We start from the raw sequence: 22,988 nt of genomic DNA, 5'->3' as shown, positions 1-22,988 counted from the left end.
CTTAATGTTTATATTCATGTGCTTTACCAGGAAGACAAAGATTTATTGTTGTTAGCTTTCACCTATATAAATTATATTCACACTCTTATACCGAATTTATATTAAGTTTACTTTAAATATTCTTTCAGCAAAATGTCAATTATTTTCTTTAGACTTTTTGGCGAGTCTATTTATTTTGGACTTATGCAAGTCTTTTCTCTTTAGGGTTTGGATCCCTTTATTTGAGGGTTTCAGACTATTTGTTTGATACTTTTGGCCCTTTGAGGGTTTGGACCCTTTGTTTGAGTTTGAATTTAACTTTTGATGCCAAGGGTAAACAATCTTTATTAATGATAAAAATTTACTTACAAGCAAACAGAAAAATAGATTTTTTAACTTAAATTCCACCGGGTAGGTTCAGTGTATCCATTAGCGGTGGATCTTTAGTCTTCTTTAGTTTTTGCCTTTTTTGATTTTGCGTTTTTAATTTTTTGGAGCTCTTCTACCGTCGTCATAGCATTTTTGGCGATTTTCTTGATTCCTCTTATTGTGACTACTCCTTTTTGGGTTTGTATTTCCATGGCAAATGCCCTTATGCTGGTCACATTGGCTAAATCGTGAAGGAAAGGCCTTCCCAGAATTGTGTTATATGTAAGATCCATCTCTACTATGTTCAATAAGGTGATGATTTCTTTGTTTATTCCTTTTCTTGGCCACACGATGACTGTCAGGACTACTACTCCCAATGGATTTATGGGTGGTTCGCCAAATCCCGAGAATGGGATGGGGGAAATAGTATCGCCTAACCTTTTGTAGGCAGTATCGATCATTAAATTCACAACACTTCCTTCATCTATTAGTATTCTTTCCATGTTCCAGTTCGCGATGATTGTTGATACCACCAGGACATCATTATATGGCGCTTTGACGTGTTTGTGGTCTTCGACACCGAACGTTACGTCTCGCATCGGGGATACTCTTATGTTCATGAATTCTTTTCTTTATTTTTCCCTAATGGAGGAACTGTTTGTTCCTCTGCCGTTGATCATATGAATCATTTCCATAATTTTGTTTCGTCTTTCTTCTTCTTTTTTGTCTTTAAGATTTTCATATCTGTATCGTTTCTCTCCTTGGTTGTCACTGCTTCCATTTTTCTTTGAGATAAACTTCTTGAGTCCGCCTGCCTCGTTCATCCTTTCTATCTCCATTTTAAGGTATCGGCACTGCTCGTTGTCATGTCCGTGCTCCTCACGGAATTTGCAAAATTCTTGGTATCGCGAACTTCGACTCCTCATCTTCGAGGGCCATTGCATGTTCTGCCCATTTTCTTTTATCCGTATTAGGACATCAGTCCTATTTGTGGAGAGTGGGATGTAATTTCTTTTATCGTCTCTACTGTCGAGTCTACTTTTAAATCTACTACAAAGAGCGAATCGTCGACTCTCCTTCGACATATGACTTTTTTCTTCGTGCTTCCTTTTTTTTCTCTTGGTTTTCTTGTTTTGATTCTTTAGCTTTCTCCTATTTTCCGCTTAGAGTTCTCTACCCTTCATCAAGCTGAAAGTACTTATGGGCGATACCCATTAAGTTTGAGAATGTTGTTGGTTTGTTGATTATTAGTTTGTCTATCAATTTCCCAAATCAGGTGCCTTCTCTAAGAGCTTCAGTTTCCATGTCTAAATTGAGGTTGTCAATTTTCATAGCCTCTTGGTTGAATCTTTCTATGTAGCTTCGTAAATTTTCTTTCTCCTCTTGGATACATGTTCTTAGAATGCTTGTAGTAGTCTTGGCGAGTATATTAGTCAAATACTTGTTTACAATTTTATTTGATAATGCAGTATAAGTTTTGATGAAACGAGGCTTCAGTCTGTCAAACCATCTCTCGGCGGTTCTTGTTAGCGTTATGGGGAAGACCCCGACACCTGATAGCATCAGTTCATTAAGCAGTCCCATAGCGGCATAAAATCTTAAGGTATGATTTCTAGAATCTCCCTCCCCATTGGAGGTCGGCATAGTTGGTAGTTTCATATTGTGGGAAATCATTTCTTTCATTATCTCGGCAAATAGGGGTGTACCCTTTAATTTCAGGTCGTCTAGATTTAGATCTTCTGCTTTTAACTTTTTCAGCGCATTGGCAATTTTTCTTCCAAGTCATTTTAAACCACGTATGTGGTTTTGCTTTTGATTGAGGATTCAGATGACTCTTCTTCGTCTTCTTCTTTATTCTTCTCTTTCTTCAATAGTGATTTTTGTGGCCCTTTCTCTGGCTTTTTACTTTTAGATGGGTTCTCCTCTTTGCCGACTCGTTTATTCCTCCTGGGATTTTCTCCTTCGCTTCACGTAACCTTTTTGTTCTTCATTATTTCGCGTGGTGTTTCCTCTACTTTCTTGGTTTCTTCCTATATTTTCATTGTTGTTATTTTATCATATTTCTAGGTTTCTTCCTTCATCTCTAGCACTTCTCCAATTTGCCTGATTTTCTTTCTCTCTGTTACTTCGACTATCATTCCTCATGTTTTCCCATTTTCTTCTTTTGTTTCCTTCTTCGTGTATTCTTTAGTTTTCTTATTTGTTGATTCCTCTGTTTCATCATGTATTTCTTTCTTCGTTTATTTCAGTGTTTCTTGTCGGAGGAGTTATAAATTTCATTCTTTATATGTTGATGTTTTCTAATATATGTGCCTTTATTGTGTTTCTTGCTTCTTCCGCTATCTTTTCCAGGTTGAATTGAATTTTTTTTCCAGCATCTTAGTCAATGCTTGGTGGTAGATATTTGGAAGAAAAAAAACCGTAGAGATTGGTTCTCCAAACCCATCTAAAGATGGGAAAACGATGGGGTTTTCTCCCATGATAGGTTGAGTCAGGTACTCGGATGTTGAATTTAAAGGTTTAGACCTGAGCTTGTTCCCGCCGAGGTTAGTCCTGCGACTGTTGATGTTTTTTCTCAGGTAAGTGGTGTCGGTGGTGGAGTGATTTCAAGATCTTTTGGATCTACAAGTTGTTTGTTGTTAGGATCATTCTCGTTGGAGTTCATCCTTTAACAATATTTGTTTGGTTCATAAAAACTCCTTTGATTTGAAGTTTTATTTGAGCTTTTCTCACAAGCGACGCTAATTGATGGAGTTTATCGTCTTCAATGGGCTTTAACCTGCAAAATAGGATAGATGGTTGATCGGACAATGGTTGTCCGATTAGCTCTCTAATGTTTAAGTTAGTATTGAGTTTAACGTAGTATTAATTGTAAATCTAGTCTTTGTGTAGGCATACCTCAAGTTCTTTCATAGTGAGTGTGAAGGACTACCTTATTGAGTTCAAATAGAAAAAAGATTCCTACTTAGCATATGAATCTAAATAGAAAAATAATTTCTATTTAGCTTATGAGCTTATTTAGGAATGAATCTCCTAAATAGGATTGTCCTAGAATTATAATATAATGGATTATGCCTAGACGCACGAACGAGACGAAACTCTTTCATTAACTCATCGCTTTTTAATTTGTTTGATTCGATTTGGAGTCACCACTGATCTATTTAGTAGTAATGGACCACCTTTGTTTTTGTTGGTCTGCATTCAAGGTTCATATTTTGCATGTAGGGGTAGCCTTCCCAACACACCCATTTATGGAACTTGTATTGCGATAATTATTTTATATATTCAATGATTGACTGTATTTTTAAATATTTACTTATTAATTTTATTGACATGACACTGTGTTAAAGTATATTTTATTTTTATTTATCAATTTGTAAGAAGTTTTATTTTACTTTTTGAAAAAAAAAAATCAAATGCAGAATATTGCATTATTTATTTTATTTTAGAGAAATAAGATAAATAAATTAATAAAAAAATATGAAAGTTATAGTATAAATAATACACATAAAATAATAATAATAAAGCACTTAAAAAAATAAAAAAAATAATGCGATAACGAAACAAAAATACGAAATGAAAAAGGAGAAATAAGAATAAAACATTAAAATAAATAAATAAAAAGTTTTAAAATATTGGACTTGAACCGGAGATTAAAATTCCGACTATCTACGTATCTGTGGAAAGGGATCAAAATCCACATAGTTCAATTGGACTTTAAAAAGATAAATTTAATTTTTGAAAGTTTAAAAAGATTAATTTGAAAGAAAAACATTTTTATGAAATAAATGGAATCGATCTCAAATTTAATATTTAAAAAATAAACAATCAATTAAATTAAAATATGTTTAAATAAAAGTAATTTTTAAATAAAATCAGCAAATATTTTTTTTTAAAAAAAGTGGTCTTGATTTTGATTTTCTATCAAAAAACCTACGTACCCGCTTGATGGGATCAAAGTCCTCGTAATTCGATGGAATTTGAAAAGACGATTTTTGATTTGATGGAAACTATTAAATAAAATAGATTATTTTAAAATTAAAAGCGTAAATTTTAGAAATAAACGATATCGATCTCTAATTATATTTTAAGAATTTAAAAAAGAAAAATTTGCACAAAAAACTTCTTTTTTAAAAATATTTGCAAAGATACTTCATTTTTTGAAAAATTATTTTTTTACCTTTTTTTCGAAAATTTATTGTCTCCGAAATGTTTTTGGTACTCTGAAAAAATCTGTAAAAATACTCTATTTTTTTAAACTGTTTGAAACTGTATTATAAACTGTTTCAAGGATGTCAATTTAAAAAAATTTGAAACAGTAATTGAAACAGTTTTTTAAAACGGTTTCAAATTATTTTTTAAAAAATCGTTATAAACCGCTTAAAATCTAATTAGAAACCGTCTTTGAAACAGTTTATAAAACAGTTTCAAATTTTATTTTATTTTTTGAAACCGTTTGAAACTCTATTAGAAACTGTATTTGAAACGTTTTGTAAAACAATTTAAACTTATTTTTTAAGAAACCATTATAAACCGTTTGAAATCCAATTAGAAACTGTCTTTGAAATTCTATTAGAAACTAAATTTGAAACGTTTTGTAAAACAGTTTCAATTTGTGTTTTTAGAAACTGTTTGAAATTGCGGAGTAAAAAAATAAAATGCGGAGTAAAAAAAATTAATTTTTAAGTACGTTTGTAAACTTTCAGTTTTTGAGGTATTTTTGACAAATATTTATAGTTTTTTAGGTATTTTTATAAATCACCCTTTAAAAAACGATTAGTTTAGATAAAAATATTTTCAAAAAGAAGTGGACTTGATTTTTAAATTGATCCAAAAGCCTACATACCCGCTTGACGGGATTAAAGTCCCCTAGTTCGAATTAAATCTAAAAATAAATTTTCGATTTTAAAATTTGAAAATATGAATCGAAGATAAATAAAATTTATTTTTGATGAAAATATTTTTTAAGTAAAGTGGACCTGATTTCGAATGAAATCTGAAATGCCTACGTACCTGCTCGACAAAATTAAAGTCTGCGTAGTTCGATCTTATTTGAAAAGCGATAAACATTTTAAATGATGTTTATTAAATTTAATTTAAATTTACGACATAAAATGACTAAAAATCAAATAAATTTCACAGAATTATGAATTACCGAAAAGATAATATAAATTTTTATATATATAATTTTTAATGTTATTATGCGTTATTTAAATATTTATTGAATTAAATACAATATTAATTTAAATCAAATCGGGAATTCCCGATCCCATTTACCCGGATATTAGTTTATGGGGTTTACGTAGGGGTGTCAAAATGGGTTGGCGGGTCGTGTTCGTGTCGTATCGACCCACTCTGTTGACACGAATAGGGTCAACACGAACACGACCCATTTAACTAATCGTGTCAAAATTCTCAAAACACGACACGAATTTTAGACGAGTGACACGACACGACACGATTAACACGTTAAAATAAATGGGTAACACGATTAACACAATTACACGGCTAACACGACCCACTTAACATTTAAGATTTTTTTTAAGCCATATAAATATAATTTTAACCTCAAATTTATCAATTAATATTCAAATTATAAAATTTGAATATAATTAATTTTATTTTTATATTAATACAATTAAAATTTAGTAATATTATTTTATATTTTTTTATAATTATAACTATTTTATTTCTATATTATTATAAATAATAAAATTTGTAAACGGGTTAGGTGGGTTAGATAGATTCGCGAGTCAACCCGTGACACGACCCATTTATTTCGTGTCATAAACGGGTTGACACGTTTTCGACATGAACCCGCTAAGCCTTAATCGGATTCGCCAAATTTACGGATTAACCGAATCGTGTTATCGTGTTATAACCCATTTTGACATCCCTAGGTTTACGTTTTAAAAATAGGCCTAAAGCCAATGGCCAAGAAAAAAAGAGTGTCCTATGCAAGTATGGGCTTAGCAATGGCCCATCCATTTGAATTGCATATACAAACATTATTTCCAAAATCCAATTTTGTATGCTTTTGGGTAATCTACATAAATCCCTCAAAAGAGGTCTTCTCTATTATTTTTACCTCAAGAATTTTAATTTGACAATAATCTCTCAAAAAAAGAAAAAACTTTTCATAAATCTCTCAAACCCCAAAACTAGTTGTTATTATAATACAACTGGACAACTATACCCTCCTTCTTCCTACCGTACGAGAGAAGAAGAATTTATAGCAAGAAGACTATCCAATCCGGCAAAACTCCATCACAGTGTAAGTGTTCTGATCACCGTGAAAGTTGATTTCTTAGCAATCTCTTGCGAAAGATTGATCCTTTCTTGTTGTTCTTAAGAGATCCAAAGTGATCGGCGATGACAAGGTCTGATTCTATTGAGATTGTGTCGGACGAATATTATGATCATCCTCCGCCGTCGCTGCCTCCAATACCGCCGATGATGATAAATTTATGCTGATATTTTACATCTTCAATATCAATTTTAAGAATCACAAATAAAATGGATTTCTCGTGGTTTAAAATTGGGGGTCATGTTTTAGTATAATTTTGTAAAGTCTTATACAGGTAGATGCTTAGTCATGGTTATTAGCTTTTAATTGTGCTGTTTAGGTTGTAAGATTGGCCTATTTTCTTTATACAATATCTTCTGTTAAAAAAGTTGAAGGTTGAAGATGATGGGTAAAATACCTTTTTGATCCAAATAGTGTAAAATGATATTTTAGCCAAAACTAAAAAAATCAACATTCTTGTCAATGTCATTATGAAATCAGAAGTTGGAATTTTACAGATCCAACCTAAAGGCAAATTATGAAATCAGAAGTTGAAATCAAATTCAATTTTGTTTATAAGTACTGTACCAAAAATTCCAATATATGGTATTATTTCACGTTTACATACAGTTCACATAAGATTGTTTTTCAGTTTTATAAACTGTCAATTACATTTTATTTAAAAACAATTGTTCAATTTTTATGATAGACTATATCTCAAAATTATTTTTATATAAAATGTCAGATAAGATTGTAAAGAGTAGTAAAATAAATTTTATTAAAAATTAAATTAAAGCAGTTAAGTTGATAAAGGTTCACATCAGGTTAATTTTTGGTTTTGTAGACTATTAAATACATTTCACTTAAAATAAATATTCAATTACGCTAAAATCTCAAAATTATCTTTATATAAAATTTCAGTTAATATTGTAAAGAGCGGCAAAACAATATTTATTAAAAACTGAATTAAGGTAGTTCAATTTATATAGGTTCACATCAGGTTCATATCAGGTTGATTTTCGGTTTTATAAACTATCAAATACATCTCACTTAAAAGAGATATCCAATTTGTATATTACACTAAATCTCAAATTCTCTCAATGTAAAATGTGAGTTAAAATTGTAAAGAGAAGTAAGACAAATTTTATTAAAAATTGAATTAAGGTAATTCAATTGATATAGGTTCACATCAGGTTGATTTATATATACTGTCAAATACATGTCGCTCAAAAAAATGTATTCAATTTGTATATTACACTAAATCTCAAAATTCGCTTAATATAAAATGTGAGTTAAGATTGTAAAGAGCAGTAAGTTAAATTTTATTAAAAATTGAATTAAACTAGTTCAGTTGATATAGGTTCACATAAGGTTCACATCAGGTTGATTTCCGATTATATAAACTTTCAAATACCTGTCACTCAAAAAAATATTCAATTTGTATATTACACTAAATCTCAAAATTCTCTTAATATAAAATGTCAGTTAAGATTGTAAAGAGCAGTAAGACAAATTTTATTAAAAATTGAATTAAGCTATCTCAGTTGATATAGGTTTACATCTGGTTGATTTTCGGTTTTATAGACTGTCAAATACATTTTATTTCAAAGATATTTAATTTGCATATTACACTAAATCTCAAAATTCTCTCAATGTAAAATGTCAGCGAAAATTGTAAAGGAAAGTAAGATAAATTTTATTAAAAAGTAAATTACGGTAGTTCAGTTGATATAGGTTCGTATAAGGTTCACATCAGGTTGATTTGCGGTTATATAAACTGTCAACTACATTTTACTTAAAAGAAATATTATATTACACTAAATCTAAAAATTCTCTCGATATAAAATGTCAGTTAAGATTGTAAAGAGTAGTAAGACAAATTTTATTAAAAATTAAATTAAGGTAATTCAGTTGATATAAGTTCACACCCGGTTCACATCAGGTTAATTTTTGATTTTATAGACTTCAAATATATTTCAATTAAAAGAGTGATTTAACTTGTGCTTACACTAGATCTCAAAATTCTCTCTATATAAAATGCCTTAAAGAGTTGTAAGATAAATTTTATTAATAAGTTATAATAACTATTTGCATAAAAATAATTAAAAGTAGAGTGTACTGAATTAAAAATTTATTTAAATTTAAATTAGATTTTACTTTAATAAAAATTTAAATAATATATATCAAATTTATATTGTCCATCTTGAAAAATCTTCAAAGATTTTTATTGAGTTTACTTATTTTTAATTTAATATTAATTTAATATTTATCCTAATTTTTTCATCTCCAAAACTCCAAAAATCTGTGCTCTCTTCCTCATCTCCATCTCCACTGCTACCTTCCACATCAATCTTTAAGCCACTATCATTTCTTCTTTTCATGTGGTTTCCATCTACCAAACCAGCATATAATCAAATTCCAAGTAAAATTACTCACCCAAATTTGATCCATTCCACTGCAGATTGTCAAATTTCAAATCATTATCATCTTCATTTCCACTACAGATTGTCTTTATTCAATATTTAATTTGAAATTTATATCACTTTTAATGCTCAAATCTACAACTATTTTTCTTTGTTTGACAAAATTCTTACTTTGCCACAATCACTATCATTACCAAAAACAATAACAGAGGCAAACAAATTAAAAGAAACAGACCTTCAAAATTATTGAAGCGCAGATCTAAATATTTTAAGAACTTTTTATTTCTAGCTTTTAAATATTAGTGACCAGCAAATTGATGAAGTTCCGGTCAAAAAGAAATTAGATCGCCGGTGGTTAATTGGCAACAATATCACCATCAACAATTACGATCAGACCAAGCTTGCCATAAAGTGATGGAGAAAAAGTGAAGAAAAAAACGTATAGGAGAAGAGAAACTTGGGAAGGGGGGAGGGGATGGGGAATTGAGTGTGTGAAGTACACAATAGTAATTGTGGAGCAGCAACTATAGAGCAGGGTTAGTTAAGTAACTTACAAATAAAAAGGGTAGAGCTGAAAATGGAACATTAAAAAAAAGAGATTTTTGCTAAAAATATTATGATGGGTCACTAACATAAACTTTTCAGATTTTGGGGTATATGGTGACATTTTCTCTATACTTTTGCTTTCTCAAAAGTTTTTAGAGCTTCTACCTCCATACATAAACAAAAGATAATCGCTAAGCATATTGATTCTTTAAATTTTGAAATACTAAATTAGCTTATAATAAACATATCAATTCATAAAAAATGGTTAAATGTTGAAACACCAATATATTTATTATATTTATTTAATTTTTTTTATTCGTATTTGACCAGATAAAATTGGATATCAACGGGATTCAATCCTTTACTCGTTTAAGCGAATCCCAAAAGATTTTTCTTTATCTGAACGAGTCTTATAGGACTCGATCTAGTTTTGTCTTTAGATATTATTCTTTGGCGAGTCCTGAGGTCCGCCTCGGTGGGCGAATCCTTACTGAACTCGGCGTATAGCGTTTATGTGAAACTGGGTGTCCATCAGGTATATTGCCATATTCCGAATTCAATGAAGATTTTATATATTATATATTTTATAATATTGCTTGGTATATGACTAAAGGGATATAAAGTTTAAAATTAACAAAATATTTATGTTTCTAATACAAAGTAAATATATTATAGAATTTGTAACATTTTAATTAAATAAAAATATAATTACCTTAATCCATGAAATATAATTATCATTATTTGACGAGTCATGCGATGAATCATGTGTGAACACACGAAAAGCGACACTAATATTTTAAAAGCCAAATGACTAAAAACAGATAAATTTTTCATGAAAGTTTCACAAAGTCCAAATCTTTCAATTTTATCAATTTGTCCTGATACGTATGATTTCGTTTCAATTATATCTAACTACATAATTTTGCTTATGTGTGTATTGTCAGATCAGTGCCACATAGGGCTCACATGAGTAAAATTACATAGTTTGACATTATTGAAACTAAATCATTCGTTTCAAGATAAATTGAATAAATTTGAAAGATTTGAACTTTTATATGAAACTTTCATAAAAGTTTGTCCTTTTTTTTGTCATTTGGACTATTTTAAAAGAGTTGAGCCTAAGAAAAGATAGGATTGGATAGAATATTTGAGGCCAAGTGTTTCAATATTCTTTGAAACATGTTTTGTCCTTTTTATATGACAATAAATGAGATGTTCTATCATGAAATTGAGAGGATGATGTAGCAAAATTCAAGATTTAAAACAAAGAATTAGTGGCCTGTTAAATAATTAAAGCTAGAAGAAAGGAACAATTGATGTGTAAGTGTTGTTTCCAATACATAAACTATAGTAGTTTTATAATCCTATTAGCTGTTTGTTAGCATCAACTGTACAAGAAAATTAGGAACAACCAATCCTGTTTGTTCCCGCCAACTGTAATTACTTGAGGTTCCAAAGTATCAGTTTTAACTTACTCTTCTTGTACTTACTTCAGGACTCTTATAATAATGCAAACAAATGGTAATGCAGGCAGAAGCAAGATTACAAATAGCAAAATTCTTAACCCATGTCCGAATTTCTGTTGTTTATAACATATATATAGAAGTTTAGCCTGAATCTTGTCCGAAAGGTTCAGGTAACGGAGCATGGAATCTGTACCGGAAACGAATGGGATTCATGACAATAATGATGTCAAAAAGCTCGAGACAGGTATTTCAGTTATTATATTTTTTCATGGCAGAAAGATAACAAAACCATAGCTTGAAGGTTTAAATAATATCCTTAAACATGAAATTTATACGTACTGCATGGAAACTTTACGAGTCTTATGTTTTCGCTTATGTTTCCATAAACGAACTGTATGTCTATAACTTATTTGAACATATATATTCCGAGTCTGTTTGGTCCGACATGGATTACTTACGTGGTTATTTATCGGTCAAACTAGGAGAGAAACTCCATAACTTTGATTAAATTTGAGTTTGGATATAATTGGCCAAATCTACAAAAATAATGGACCAGACTGTCCAATTCTTTAAGAAGTGTATCCGATAAATTCAAGTTGCTGCCATGCCATGAAAATCAACTCGTGATTAGGAATTCCAAGTTAATGACTAGTATTTTTATTGAATGAAACATATGCAGAAGAGGTAAACGATTCGCCAATCGAGCAAGTACGGCTCACAGTTCCTATAACAGATGATCCAACTCTGCCTTGCTTGACATTCAGAACATGGTTTCTAGGGATCATTTCTTGTGCTCTTCTCGCTTTCTTGAATCAGTTCTTCGTTTTTCGCCAGAATCCAATTTACATTTCATCGGTTGCAGCTCAGATTGTGGTACTCCCAGTCGCCAAGTTAATGGCAGCGTATTTACCGAACAAATTAATTCGAGTTCCAGGGACCAAATGGTCGTTTTCTTTGAATCCAGGCCCGTTTAACTTGAAAGAACATGTTCTTATCACCATATTTGCGAATGCAGGATCAAACAATGTTTATGCAGTGAATATAATTACCATTGTTAAAGCGTTTTATTATAGGGACATTCATCCAGTAGCAGCTTTGCTGTTAACACAAACTACCCAGGTCAGTTGTTAATTATTGCTCTTTCAATGTTCTTTTCTTATTATGTAGTTGATTAATTAAATTTGTCGATTCGATTCAGATGCTTGGATATGGTTGGGCCGGAGTTTTCAGAAAATATCTTGTCGATTCGCCTTACATGTGGTGGCCTGTAAATCTCGTTCAAGTTTCGCTCTTTCGGTGCTCACTCAGACCCTATACTCTGAATTGTCAAGCTATTTTATATGGAAATTTTTGAGAATTCTACGTTTCAGCATTTTGTTTTTATTTACCGAAACGCTTCTGAAACCCTGAAACTTTATATATATAACCTATATTAGTGTTAAAAATGTCATTTCACAGTTTTTAATTTAAGTATCAAATTATCTTTGAACCTTACAGGGCATTACATGAAGATGAGAAAAGGCCTAAAAGAGGCTTAACAAGGCTGCAATTCTTCGTTGTAGTCCTCGTATCGAGCTTTGCATACTATATCATTCCGAACTATCTCTTTCAATCTATAACCGCTCTGTCCTTCATCTGTTGGATATACAAGGATTCCATTACAGCCCAACAAATAGGTTCCGGTCTCCATGGACTCGGAATTGGATCGTTCGGTTTCGATTGGTCAACCATATCGAGCTTCCTCGGTTCACCATTAGCCACACCAGGATTTGCTGTGATGAACCTGTTAGCCGGATTCATCATTATCCTCTACGTTATTATCCCTACAGCTTACTGGACAAATGCATATGGAGCGAAACGTTTCCCAATTTTCTCACCACATGTGTTCAATTCCATGGGACAACCTTATGATGTTTCGTTAATTATTAATCAAACAAACTTCTCATTCATAGAAGATGCATATAATGGCTATAGCAAAGTCAATCTGAGTATATTTTTTGTATACACTTATGGTCTCAGCTTTGCACTATTAGCTGCTACATTGTCTCATGTTGCAATTTTCCATGGAAGGTACGTACCTTAAATTCCGACCATGTTTGCTTTCATAGTAAGATGTTCACTAGTTACAGGCCTAATGATCTAAATATGCAATCATTTTGTTAAAAACGTTTGTGGATATTGAACTATGCACTTCAACAAAACGGTTACCAACATTTCATTTGTAACATTTTGATAATCCAACTGATATTTTTTGGTAACGGAAGGTTACACGCTCATCTCAGATGAAAATCTGTACATATAACTTATCGTTCGGGTATGAAGTATTTGACATATTAATACTGATGTGTAAGATGAAATGAAAGCCGGAAAGGAAGGAAAAAAGTCGGCAGCCATGCACATAAGCAAAAAGTTCAAATAAAATGAGCGGATAACCTTCCGTTTCTGATAATTATTAGTTTGGTTATCAAAATGTTATAAACGAAACTAGCTGGTTAACCGTTTCGTTAAAAGTGTATAGTTGGGTAACCCGAAAAGTTTTAAACCATTTTCTCACCAAAAATGTCTTGTGGTTCTCCAGATCAATTTGGCAGCAAACAAAAGCAGCATTTACGGACAAGTACGGTGATGTACATACAAGAATAATGAAGAAAAATTACGAAGTTGTTCCGCAATGGTGGTTTTATACTATCTTGATAGTTGTAGTAGGACTGGCCATTTTTGCTTGTGAAGGCTTTGGAGGACAATTACAGCTTCCTTACTGGGGTGTATTGCTGGCTGTCAGCCTTGCTTTCTTCTTTACCCTTCCGATCGGCATAATTCAAGCTACTACAAATCAGCAACCAGGACTGAATGTGATAACTGAGCTTATAATCGGTTACTTGTACCCTGGCAAACCTTTAGCCAATGTGGCGTTCAAGACGTACGGATACATAAGCATGTCACAGGCCCTGATGTTCGTTTCCGACTTCAAGCTTGGTCATTACATGAAAATTCCTCCCAAGTCAATGTTTCTTGTCCAGGTATGCTCTCAACTTCCATAGATTTGCAAGGAGAAAATGTTTGGATTCTTCGGACTATTATTTATAATTTTTTGACAAATCGGCTGCTCAAAATAGCAAATTTTCTTTTTTTCATAAAATGAACACTAACATATATTTGATGTTCAAAACAAAGTTAGTAGGAACTATAATTGCATCCTCAACCTACTTTGGAACTGCTTGGTGGCTACTCACTTCAATAGAGAACATCTGCCATCCCGACAAGTTACCAGACGGAAGTCCTTGGACATGTCCTGGAGACGATGTTTTCTACAATGCCTCCATCATCTGGGGATTAGTCGGACCGTTACGAATGTTCGGACGACTAGGCCTCTATGCAAAAATGAACTACTTCTTCCTCGTCGGCCTCGTGGGACCAATGATCGTGTGGATATTCACTCGAATATTCCCAAAACAGAAATGGATAAGACTGATCAATTTTCCGGTGATCATAGGTGGCACCGGAGCAATGCCGCCGGCTCGAGCTGTGAACTATATAAGTTGGTTCACAGTGGGTATATTTTTCAATTTTGTGGTGTATAAGAGATATAAGAAGTGGTGGGCAAGGCATAACTATGTGTTATCAGCTGGATTAGATGCTGGAGTGGCATTTTTGGCAATTCTTTGTTATTTTAGTTTGCAGATTAGTGATATTAATGGACCAACTTGGTGGGGTTTGGAATTGAGTGATCACTGTCCTTTGGCTACTTGTCCTACTGCTCCTGGCATTGTTGTTGATGGTTGTCCTGTTTTGTAATCTCTCTTACAAGTTTATGTTTCCTGTCCTAAATGTTGTACTTTTCACTTCTTAATCTATGACAAAACAGAAGACCCAGCAAGAACATGAACCATACTATTTGCAGCGTGCTTTAAATACTTAAAAAACTCGAGCTATTTATGAAATGCTTGATAAATAAACAATCGTCTACTAATTCTTGATCGACAAGTTTTTGATACACAAAAGTAGTAAATTTGCAATTGGTACCGTCAAATGTATGACATATGATCAATGACTAAAATAATGAGACTATGATTCCAATAAGTGGAGGAAGTCGGACACCTTGTTTGTATAATAATCTGGCTGGATATTGTTCTTTGGATCTTCAAGTGTGGATTGATTTGTCACACCTGCAATTGCACCACTTTTACAGTTACCGTTTCTATATCCTTTTCTCATCTATACTTGCCATTTACTGGCCAACTGGGGGTGTAATGAGTTTGAGTCGACTCCCCATTTACTCGGGATTAATTCATAAATACTTGAAATCAGCATTATATTACTCGATTCTCAAATATTCTATTGAGTTTGAATTCAAGCTCCTAAAACAAAACTAGTAAAGGATCAACCCGGTCCCTCCCTGGACTTATGACCCAGGGTCGAATAACTCACTTTCAGCCATTTTGATCAATTAAGGACAATATTCTCGTTTTTTGGTCAATTAAGGATCATATTCTCTATGTTTAGGTGAATTTAGGAAGAAATTGGATTATTCCGATGCCTAAACTTGTTCATGTTGTACAATTTTGTATCAAAAAATAGAAAGTATTATTCTTAATTGATCAAAATGGCTGAAAATGAGTTCTTTAACCCTGAATTCACAAATTGAGGGACTGGATTGACCCTTTGCTCAAAATAAAACGCAGTCGAATTTGAATAGCATTTCGAATTTTAGAGTTGAGTTTGGGGTAGACACTTGACAGTGTCTCGACTCGACTTCAATATACTTCTATGGCCAACAATTCAACAAGGAAAGGACAATTATTTAAGAGTTAACAAGAGAATGTGAATTGGAGTTGGAGTAACCCAAGAGAAAAAACAAATGCACCTGAAAGAACAAGCAGAGTTTTGCAGCCAGCATTTTGTCCAAATAAAATGTCAGTGTCCAGTCTATCACCCACCATACACATTTTGGAGGTACTCACATCGAATCTGCCAAAAAATATCATATTAACGCCACGCAGATGTCATAATAAATTATCTTTGTTAAGACTATGGCATCACAGGAACTATCAAACTGCATTTTAAAATGAAAACTCAATTAGCATTTCTAGACTTTAATACATTTCAGCAGAGACATAGATATTTGTGAATAAAAAGCAGAGGGAGTAGTACGAGGAAAATGCAACTGCATAATACTATGTTCGAGTCTTTTCATTTATTAGATGAACCCGAGATAGCAGAAACTGAAAGAATACATCCATTAACTAGAATTTATGTTGCACGAAAACTTATCAAGTCTTATGTTTCGGTATTTCGTTTCCGTTTCTAGAAACACTTTAAGAAAATCCGAAACTTTATATTTATAGTTTATCGATCGTTTTTCCGTTTTTCGTATTAGCATTTTCGTTTCCGAGTAATATAGACTAGAGCTGTCTATAAGAAGAATAGTGCACCTTGCTTTCATGCATCCACTCCCATTAATAAACTAGGAGCAGAAAGAAATTAACTTACTTTTGCAATAAAAAGTTCATCATGAAAGTTGATGGCTTTCCAACTACAATAGGCTCTTGCTCAGTTGAACCGCAGATGGCAGCAACCATACAACCAGCGCCTGAAAGAAAAATGTTATGCCAAACTATTGAGCAATTACTATACAAGTAAGCGTAGCTTTCTCACCAGGCCACTCTTGTAAATCAGTCATATTTCCCACTGAATCTCGATTGGTTGCAATAAAGAGACACCCCGGATTCTGTCGTATGCAAAGTGTTCCATATCTAACATAAAGAAATAAACTTAGATCTGAAATGCATAATTTTATCATTCTTCACAACTCGTTAACTAAGAAGCTTGATGTTTAATATATTTTAGTTATATTAGCATGTCGTTAGAAAGTGGATTTGCTCTATCATTTCAAATCATTATCTTCCAAACAAATCAATGTGCCACTACAAATTTGAAAAATGTCTAAACTCTTTCAGTAGAAACATTAAGCATCCCGAATTTCCTTCAAAAAATACATGCCAGTAGCAGAAATGGGGATGCTATAGCACCTTGATTACAATTAGCAAGACGATACAGATGGATTTATAAATACCCTTATGAACTGAAGTATTTATAGAAACATTCCATGAGGCGTTATTAAAAAAAGACTACTAAAGTAAGACTTAGGGAAGAAGAACATGACATAATTGCAGAAGCAAAATAATTAAATGGAAACAAAGAAGACTGAAAATGATGAGCAAAGGAACAAAAAATTTAAATTTTCTTACTGAAGTTTGTAGTAGTTGATACGCGGATCCATTCCAACAACAACTGCTCCAACCTGGGGTAAGGGGTGTACGACTGTAAATCTCAAGCAGGACAAGGTAATAAATGGAGAAGTAAGATCTTCAAATAAATTGTGGAGAATGTGTTACTTTACACTCTTATCATGCTCAAAAAAGGAATTTGATTGCAGTTCTACTCTTTTTTCACCATCTTCCTGCAATAAATTGTTACAATAAGGTCACATGTTGTATCAATTTTAACTTGAAGACTTGGATTAAGAGCAGCAACATATATTTTCTGTTAAACTAGCATAGCTCCCTTTTTTCTCCAAATAGACAAAGAATTCACATCATACGAGTTCATATATTATACCTTGTATTTTTATATCCTTAATTCGCAAAAGTTCCAATTTTAGTAAAAACCAAACAAATTAGTAGTTTCATGTAAAGATTTTTCGCAATTAAACATCTAAGTAGATCACAAGAGATCGTAGAACGTGCATCAATTCCTCTATGAACTCTAGAGGGAGGGAAAATGAAATAGAGGACTACAAACCGAGTAACCAATCACTTATCAGTTTGTTCATTCCAAAAGTATAAACAAATAAATAAAAGGAAACAACAAAATATGAAAATTGGGAAAGACATACCGGGCCACCAAGACCTGTGTATCCAGCAAGCTGCAGCTCTTCTATTATACCTTCCCCACCGATCACATATACCTACGAAAAGCAAAACTACTCAACCAAAAGATTTAATGTACATATAATTCGTATGAATAAAGACAACAGACAAAAGGATAATCAAAAGAAGAAGAACTAACCTTCTTTTCTCTAGGAAAGTTATTGACCTTCAGGTACATAGCAGCCGCGAAAGATGACGAAAATATCTCATCCTACAACAATTGATAAACAAACACACATTCAGTTCATAGTACAGAAGTAAATGAATTATAAATGGTTACTGAAATTCCATTAAGAAAACAAATAAGCAAGCAAAAAAACAAACCTCACTAACTGAAATTCCAAGGGAATGGAACTTCTTAGCATATTGCTTTCTTGATTTTGAGGAATTGTTCGTCACAAAAACCAGCTTCTTTCCCTGATTTCAATTCAAAATATTAAATTTACATTCACTAACATATAGATTTAAAAAGGATTATTGTCATAAAATATTCCCACCTTTCGCGTTTTTTTCGATTTAACCACATTCTATCGAACATGACACCACACAAGAAAGCCCCCACCTTTTATTTTTGTGGCATTTAGTCTAAATGCCTTATACGAAGCCGTTTTGGTCATTTAAAACGGCCAAAACGATATCGTTTTTGCAGGAAAAAATCAAAAATTATGTGAAGCAAAAAATATAAAGATAAACATCTACCTTGGATCTAAGTAGTTGAAGAGTTTGAGAAACACCATCAATAAGTGTATCACCTTTCCATATCACACCTAAATTCACGGCCAACAAATAAACATTCAACACCATAAAATAATCATAACCCACATTTTATTACTTGGAAAACTGAAGATTTTTAAAGTACAAACCATCACAATCAAAAAGAAAGGCCTCAACAGAGTCAAAGAGAAGCTTAACATTGTCGGATGACAGAAACTGAGGGACCCTTTTGTCAGAGTTCATCGTCTCTCTCCCTCTCAACTGTTTTTCAAAAAGAGTTTGTTTGCTTGTGAAAGATTGTACATTGGCTGCTTTATTACAGATGCTAAGCTTTAAATGATTGGCTGGTTTAGTTCACTTTTTTGGAGTTTTTTTAGGCTGAATTCATCTAAAGGTCCTTGTACTATATTATTTTTTAAAAAAAACCCTTATACTATTTTTTTGTTTTTCAAATCCATGTACTTAGCAAAATTCCGATTTTCAGGTTCTTTTGAAGGACTGAAGAAATAAAAAAATTGTAAGTAGAGGGATTGGAGAAAACTAAAAAAGGACCTAAAAATCAAAAATTAAGTAAGTAGAAAGATCTAAAGAATTAAAAAAAATAGTATAAGGGCTGTTTAAATAAAAATGATGAATACAAAGGCTTTTAAATGGCTTTAGCCTCTCTTTTTATACTAGTTTTGCATTACATGCTATGCACGTGACTCGTAACGTAACTTGTCAATGAACATATTAGTAAATTTATTATAATTATATCAATTTTTTATTTATAATTAATATTTAATTAGTTAATAATTTTTATAAGAAAAAATATAATATATTCAGTTATTAATTTTTTTTTCATACTGAATTTATTCTTCTTTTGGTTTATAATAATCATAATTAAATAATTAATTTAATTTTATTAATAATATCTTTAAAAATAATAAGACTTGAATAATATTATATTAATCAAATATAGTATTTTAATTTTGTAATTCAATTAAACTAAAAGATAGGTATTCCCTACTAATTTGGAGACAATTTAGTTATTTTTTACATACAAAAATTAAATTGGAGATAATTTAGCTACCTATTCTAATTAGGACTTTTATTACAATAGTGATTAATTAAATAACTAATTAGTTAATAACCATAAAACCTTTATTTAGTAGTAAACTGAAAAGGATTATTTAGTAAATTTGTCTGTCCCCCCCCATCCGTGCTTTTATATATAGTATAGATGTAAGCCACTTTTCATCACTAATAATAGAGTCAAGGCATATTTTGGATCCTGTATTATTGCTAGATTTTCAAATCAGACATTTGATTTTTCACTTTTTTCAAAAGTACGAAAAAGCGACAAAAATGCTCCTATGATATATAACGGGGTTCAATTAAGCCCCTTTATGATATTTCGGTCTCATTTAACCCATTAAAATTGAGGAAATTACACCCTCTATCTAATTTTTCAAACTATTAGTACATAAGCTCTTTCAAATTTTCAATTGCAAGCGTGCCTACTTTTTGAAATTGGGTTGCATAAATAACCTTATCGACCATAATCCTATGTCAATTTGGTTTAAACGTAATTTGAACTAAGACTCGCCTAAAGTGTAATGTCAAACATAATGTACTTGATGGATCCGGATGTTGGACGTGCGTGTTCAACCCTGCAAAGTGGATGACAAAAAGAGGATCGGTTAAGACAGGTCTCCAAACCCCGTGACCGCTCTGAAACTCTAGTCAGTTGGTTGTTTTTAGTAAGTAATGTATATATTGGTTATGATTAGTCGTACCTCGGGCATATGGGTTCGTGTCCTATTTATAGTGTTTTCAGCGTATCAGCTTTCTCGTGGCTGATGTGGGATTTCCTTGTGCTACTTCCACTATCTCGTTTTATGCTTATTCCATCATTAATCTCTCCCCCTTTGTCTTGCGTTGACTAAGTATTTATACCTCGATTTATTCATCGCACCTTTCTAGTTCTGGTAGTTCCTTCTTTCTCTTCACCGTATCATTATTTTCTTGTCGTTCCTTATTTGTTTGGTGCTGTCTCTTAAGTTTGTGCCATATAATTACCTGGTTTTTGAGGGTTTGTCTGTTCTTTGTGGTTTGTTTCATCCATTTTCGTAGCGTGATTTGGTTCTGCGTTTCTGTGTGAATTAAACCAAAGCAAGCTACGAAAGTGGCCGGAACGACCCTTCTATCCACGTTTTCTTTCGTCTCGGAGTGCCTCTCGTGCATTTTGTAACTTGTTTTGGTTTTCAGAGTTTTGTTTAACCAAACCTAAACAAGTTACAAAGTGTTCGAGAGAACTCCTTCCTTCTTTCTTTTTTGCAGTTATTTTATTTCTATTTATAACATTTTCTTTTTTCCCTTTTACCCTTTTGTTTTCCCTTTTTTACCTTTATCCAAGATCTTCACGACCTATTCATCTGCCCACCTTAAATTTTATATTTTTTTAGTTTTGTCCATCTTATAAACTTTTAATACAACCTTGACCACCTTATAAAATATTTCTGGGTCCGTCATTGTACGTCAGATTCTTACATAACAAAGATACAGGATAATACACAATCAAATGACTTGACGAACAGTGCGCATGTGTAAAAGCTTGGCTTAATTTCACCAAAAACCAACAACTTTCGCGTTTTTTTTGTATTGGCGTAATCCTTTTTTTCTTGGCATATTTAACCTTAACTTTTATTTTTTTGACATATTTGTCCGTGGTTGTGTTTTCTTTGAAAAATTGCACCGGTGTTCAATTTATTTGATTAAATTTCGAATCATTCAACTAAACCAAACAAAAATTAATCAAATAAATTTACCATGAAAAATAATCAAATAAATTGAACTGAATTAGAAGAATTCCAAAAACTAATCAAAATGAATTGACTGAAATCAATAAATTCAGTAAAGTCAATTTATTTGACTAAAATTTTGCCCACACCTAATGGCGTAAAGAGTAGTAGAAAAAAATGACCAAGCTCCCATTAGAAAGTGTACTCTTTTTTATTTTGAATGTGAAGAAAGTCTCTTATTTTACTTTGTCCAAGATGCTAAACCCTGAATAATCGACTTCAACCGATCAATATCAGTTGAAAATAGAGGTAAAACAATGACTTATATCTATAGATTAAATAGATTTTATTTTATTCAAAACATCATGATTTTATTTTACCATAGCAACGATTAATGATATGCATTAGATCCAATTACGGATACAGAATTTTTTCTTAAAAGGGTCCGGATTTAAAATTTAAATATAATATATACTTTTAAACAAAAGTAATATAATTTATTAATATTTTATAAAAATGAATTTTTTTTAAAAAAAAAATTGCTTTCGCAATCGCTAGTTTTATTCTTAATCTTCATTGATATAATTTTCTGATATAAATGACCAGATAATTATTTAAAAGTTCATCTCTATTCTGACTACACAATAAATTTTTAATAAATTTATTGTGAAAGAAGCACGTTAAACTAATATCATTGCAATAGGTAGGAGTAATGATAACTTAATTGAAAAAATTGTAGCTATCATATTAAATAAATAATGAATTTTTAATAAACTTGTGTTGATAACTTATTATATTAGATCGTAGTAATAAATCGTTGAGTAGATTTAACCTCAATATTAACTTTATCGAATGGTATTTGACAAAAAATTAATTTAATAACATTGATTTCTCTTTAACACTTGTTATTTTTTAATAAATCGTTTCATGTTTATAAAAAGTGGGTTAATTGCAAATAAATTCACCAACTTTGGTCTAATTTGCAATTACAACATAAATTTTCAAATTTGGCAATGTCATCAACCAACTTTATCATTTTGGCAAATACAATACACCGCTAATTTTCGGGACATTTTTACTGAGTTTGAAGCCGGAATTTCCATGGATACCGACACATTGGATTTCAGCATTTGCCGCGTAATTTGACATATTGCAAATTAAATCACGAATTTTAGCGTAATTTGCAATTACAACACTAACTTTAGAATTTTGGCAAAAACAGACATCAACTTTTACTTTTTGACAAATAGAAACACCGTTTATTTTCAACGTGTCAGCCTATGTGGCAATACTGGCTTCCAACTCAGCAGATTTGTATACAAAAATGAACGGTGTTTTGATTTCCCAAAAAGTGAAAGTTGGTATCTGACATTGCCAAGTTTTAAAGTTTATGTTGTCATTGCAAATTACGCTAAAATTTGTGATTTAATTTGCAATTAACCATAAAAATCATAAAAATAACATATAAATAAAACATCTTTATAATAAAATAA

At 31.7% G+C, this 22,988-nt stretch overlaps 2 protein-coding genes across 4 annotated transcripts; one reads left to right on the top strand and one right to left on the bottom strand.

Annotated features, from left to right (window-relative positions):
- The first annotated feature begins 10,778 nt into the window (after positions 1 to 10,778).
- LOC126662061 (oligopeptide transporter 1-like) lies at positions 10,779 to 14,960 on the top strand. Of its 3 annotated transcripts, none has more exons than XM_050355959.2 (7): positions 10,779 to 10,923; positions 11,134 to 11,313; positions 11,749 to 12,188; positions 12,268 to 12,365; positions 12,567 to 13,139; positions 13,648 to 14,089; positions 14,244 to 14,960. In XM_050355959.2, the coding sequence occupies exons 2-7, from the start codon at positions 11,250 to 11,252 to the stop codon at positions 14,862 to 14,864; spliced, it is 2,238 nt and encodes a 745-aa protein (XP_050211916.1). In that variant the 5' UTR covers positions 10,779 to 10,923; positions 11,134 to 11,249; the 3' UTR covers positions 14,865 to 14,960. The 3 variants fall into 3 exon arrangements, with proteins under 3 accessions (XP_050211916.1, XP_050211911.1, XP_050211905.1); XM_050355954.2 differs by having other exon boundaries at positions 11,099 to 11,313; XM_050355948.2 differs by having other exon boundaries at positions 10,779 to 11,313.
- Positions 14,961 to 15,001: 41 nt separating this feature from the next.
- LOC126662075 (phosphoglycolate phosphatase 2) lies at positions 15,002 to 19,053 on the bottom strand. Its single transcript, XM_050355965.2, has 11 exons — positions 18,862 to 19,053; positions 18,698 to 18,765; positions 18,323 to 18,415; positions 18,138 to 18,209; positions 17,965 to 18,036; positions 17,470 to 17,529; positions 17,318 to 17,370; positions 16,725 to 16,822; positions 16,560 to 16,659; positions 15,934 to 16,037; positions 15,002 to 15,235 (listed from the first exon to the last, which is right to left on the bottom strand). Exons 1-11 carry the CDS (start codon positions 18,953 to 18,955, stop codon positions 15,135 to 15,137), a joined length of 915 nt encoding a protein of 304 aa, XP_050211922.1. The 5' UTR covers positions 18,956 to 19,053; the 3' UTR covers positions 15,002 to 15,134.
- Positions 19,054 to 22,988: the final 3,935 nt, after the last annotated feature.

The sequence above is a fragment of the Mercurialis annua genome, linkage group LG1-X, assembly GCF_937616625.2.
Source record: "Mercurialis annua linkage group LG1-X, ddMerAnnu1.2, whole genome shotgun sequence".
Lineage (NCBI taxonomy): Eukaryota > Viridiplantae > Streptophyta > Magnoliopsida > Malpighiales > Euphorbiaceae > Mercurialis > Mercurialis annua.
This window is presented reverse-complemented; position numbering and strand designations above follow the sequence as displayed.

Coding starts and splice junctions, on each gene's coding strand:
- LOC126662061 (XM_050355959.2), top strand. CDS start 11,250: ATGGAATCTGTACCGGAAACGAATGGGATTCATGACAATAATGATGTC. Junction 12,366..12,566: donor GTTCAAGTTTCGCTCTTTCG/GTGCTCACTCAG, acceptor TGAACCTTACAG/GGCATTACATGAAGATGAGA. Junction 14,090..14,243: donor AGTCAATGTTTCTTGTCCAG/GTATGCTCTCAA, acceptor TTCAAAACAAAG/TTAGTAGGAACTATAATTGC.
- LOC126662075 (XM_050355965.2), bottom strand. CDS start 18,955: ATGAACTCTGACAAAAGGGTCCCTCAGTTTCTGTCATCCGACAATGTT. Junction 18,037..18,137: donor ACTTTCCTAGAGAAAAGAAG/GTTAGTTCTTCT, acceptor TGCTTTTCGTAG/GTATATGTGATCGGTGGGGA. Junction 16,823..17,317: donor ATCAACTACTACAAACTTCA/GTAAGAAAATTT, acceptor TCTTTATGTTAG/ATATGGAACACTTTGCATAC.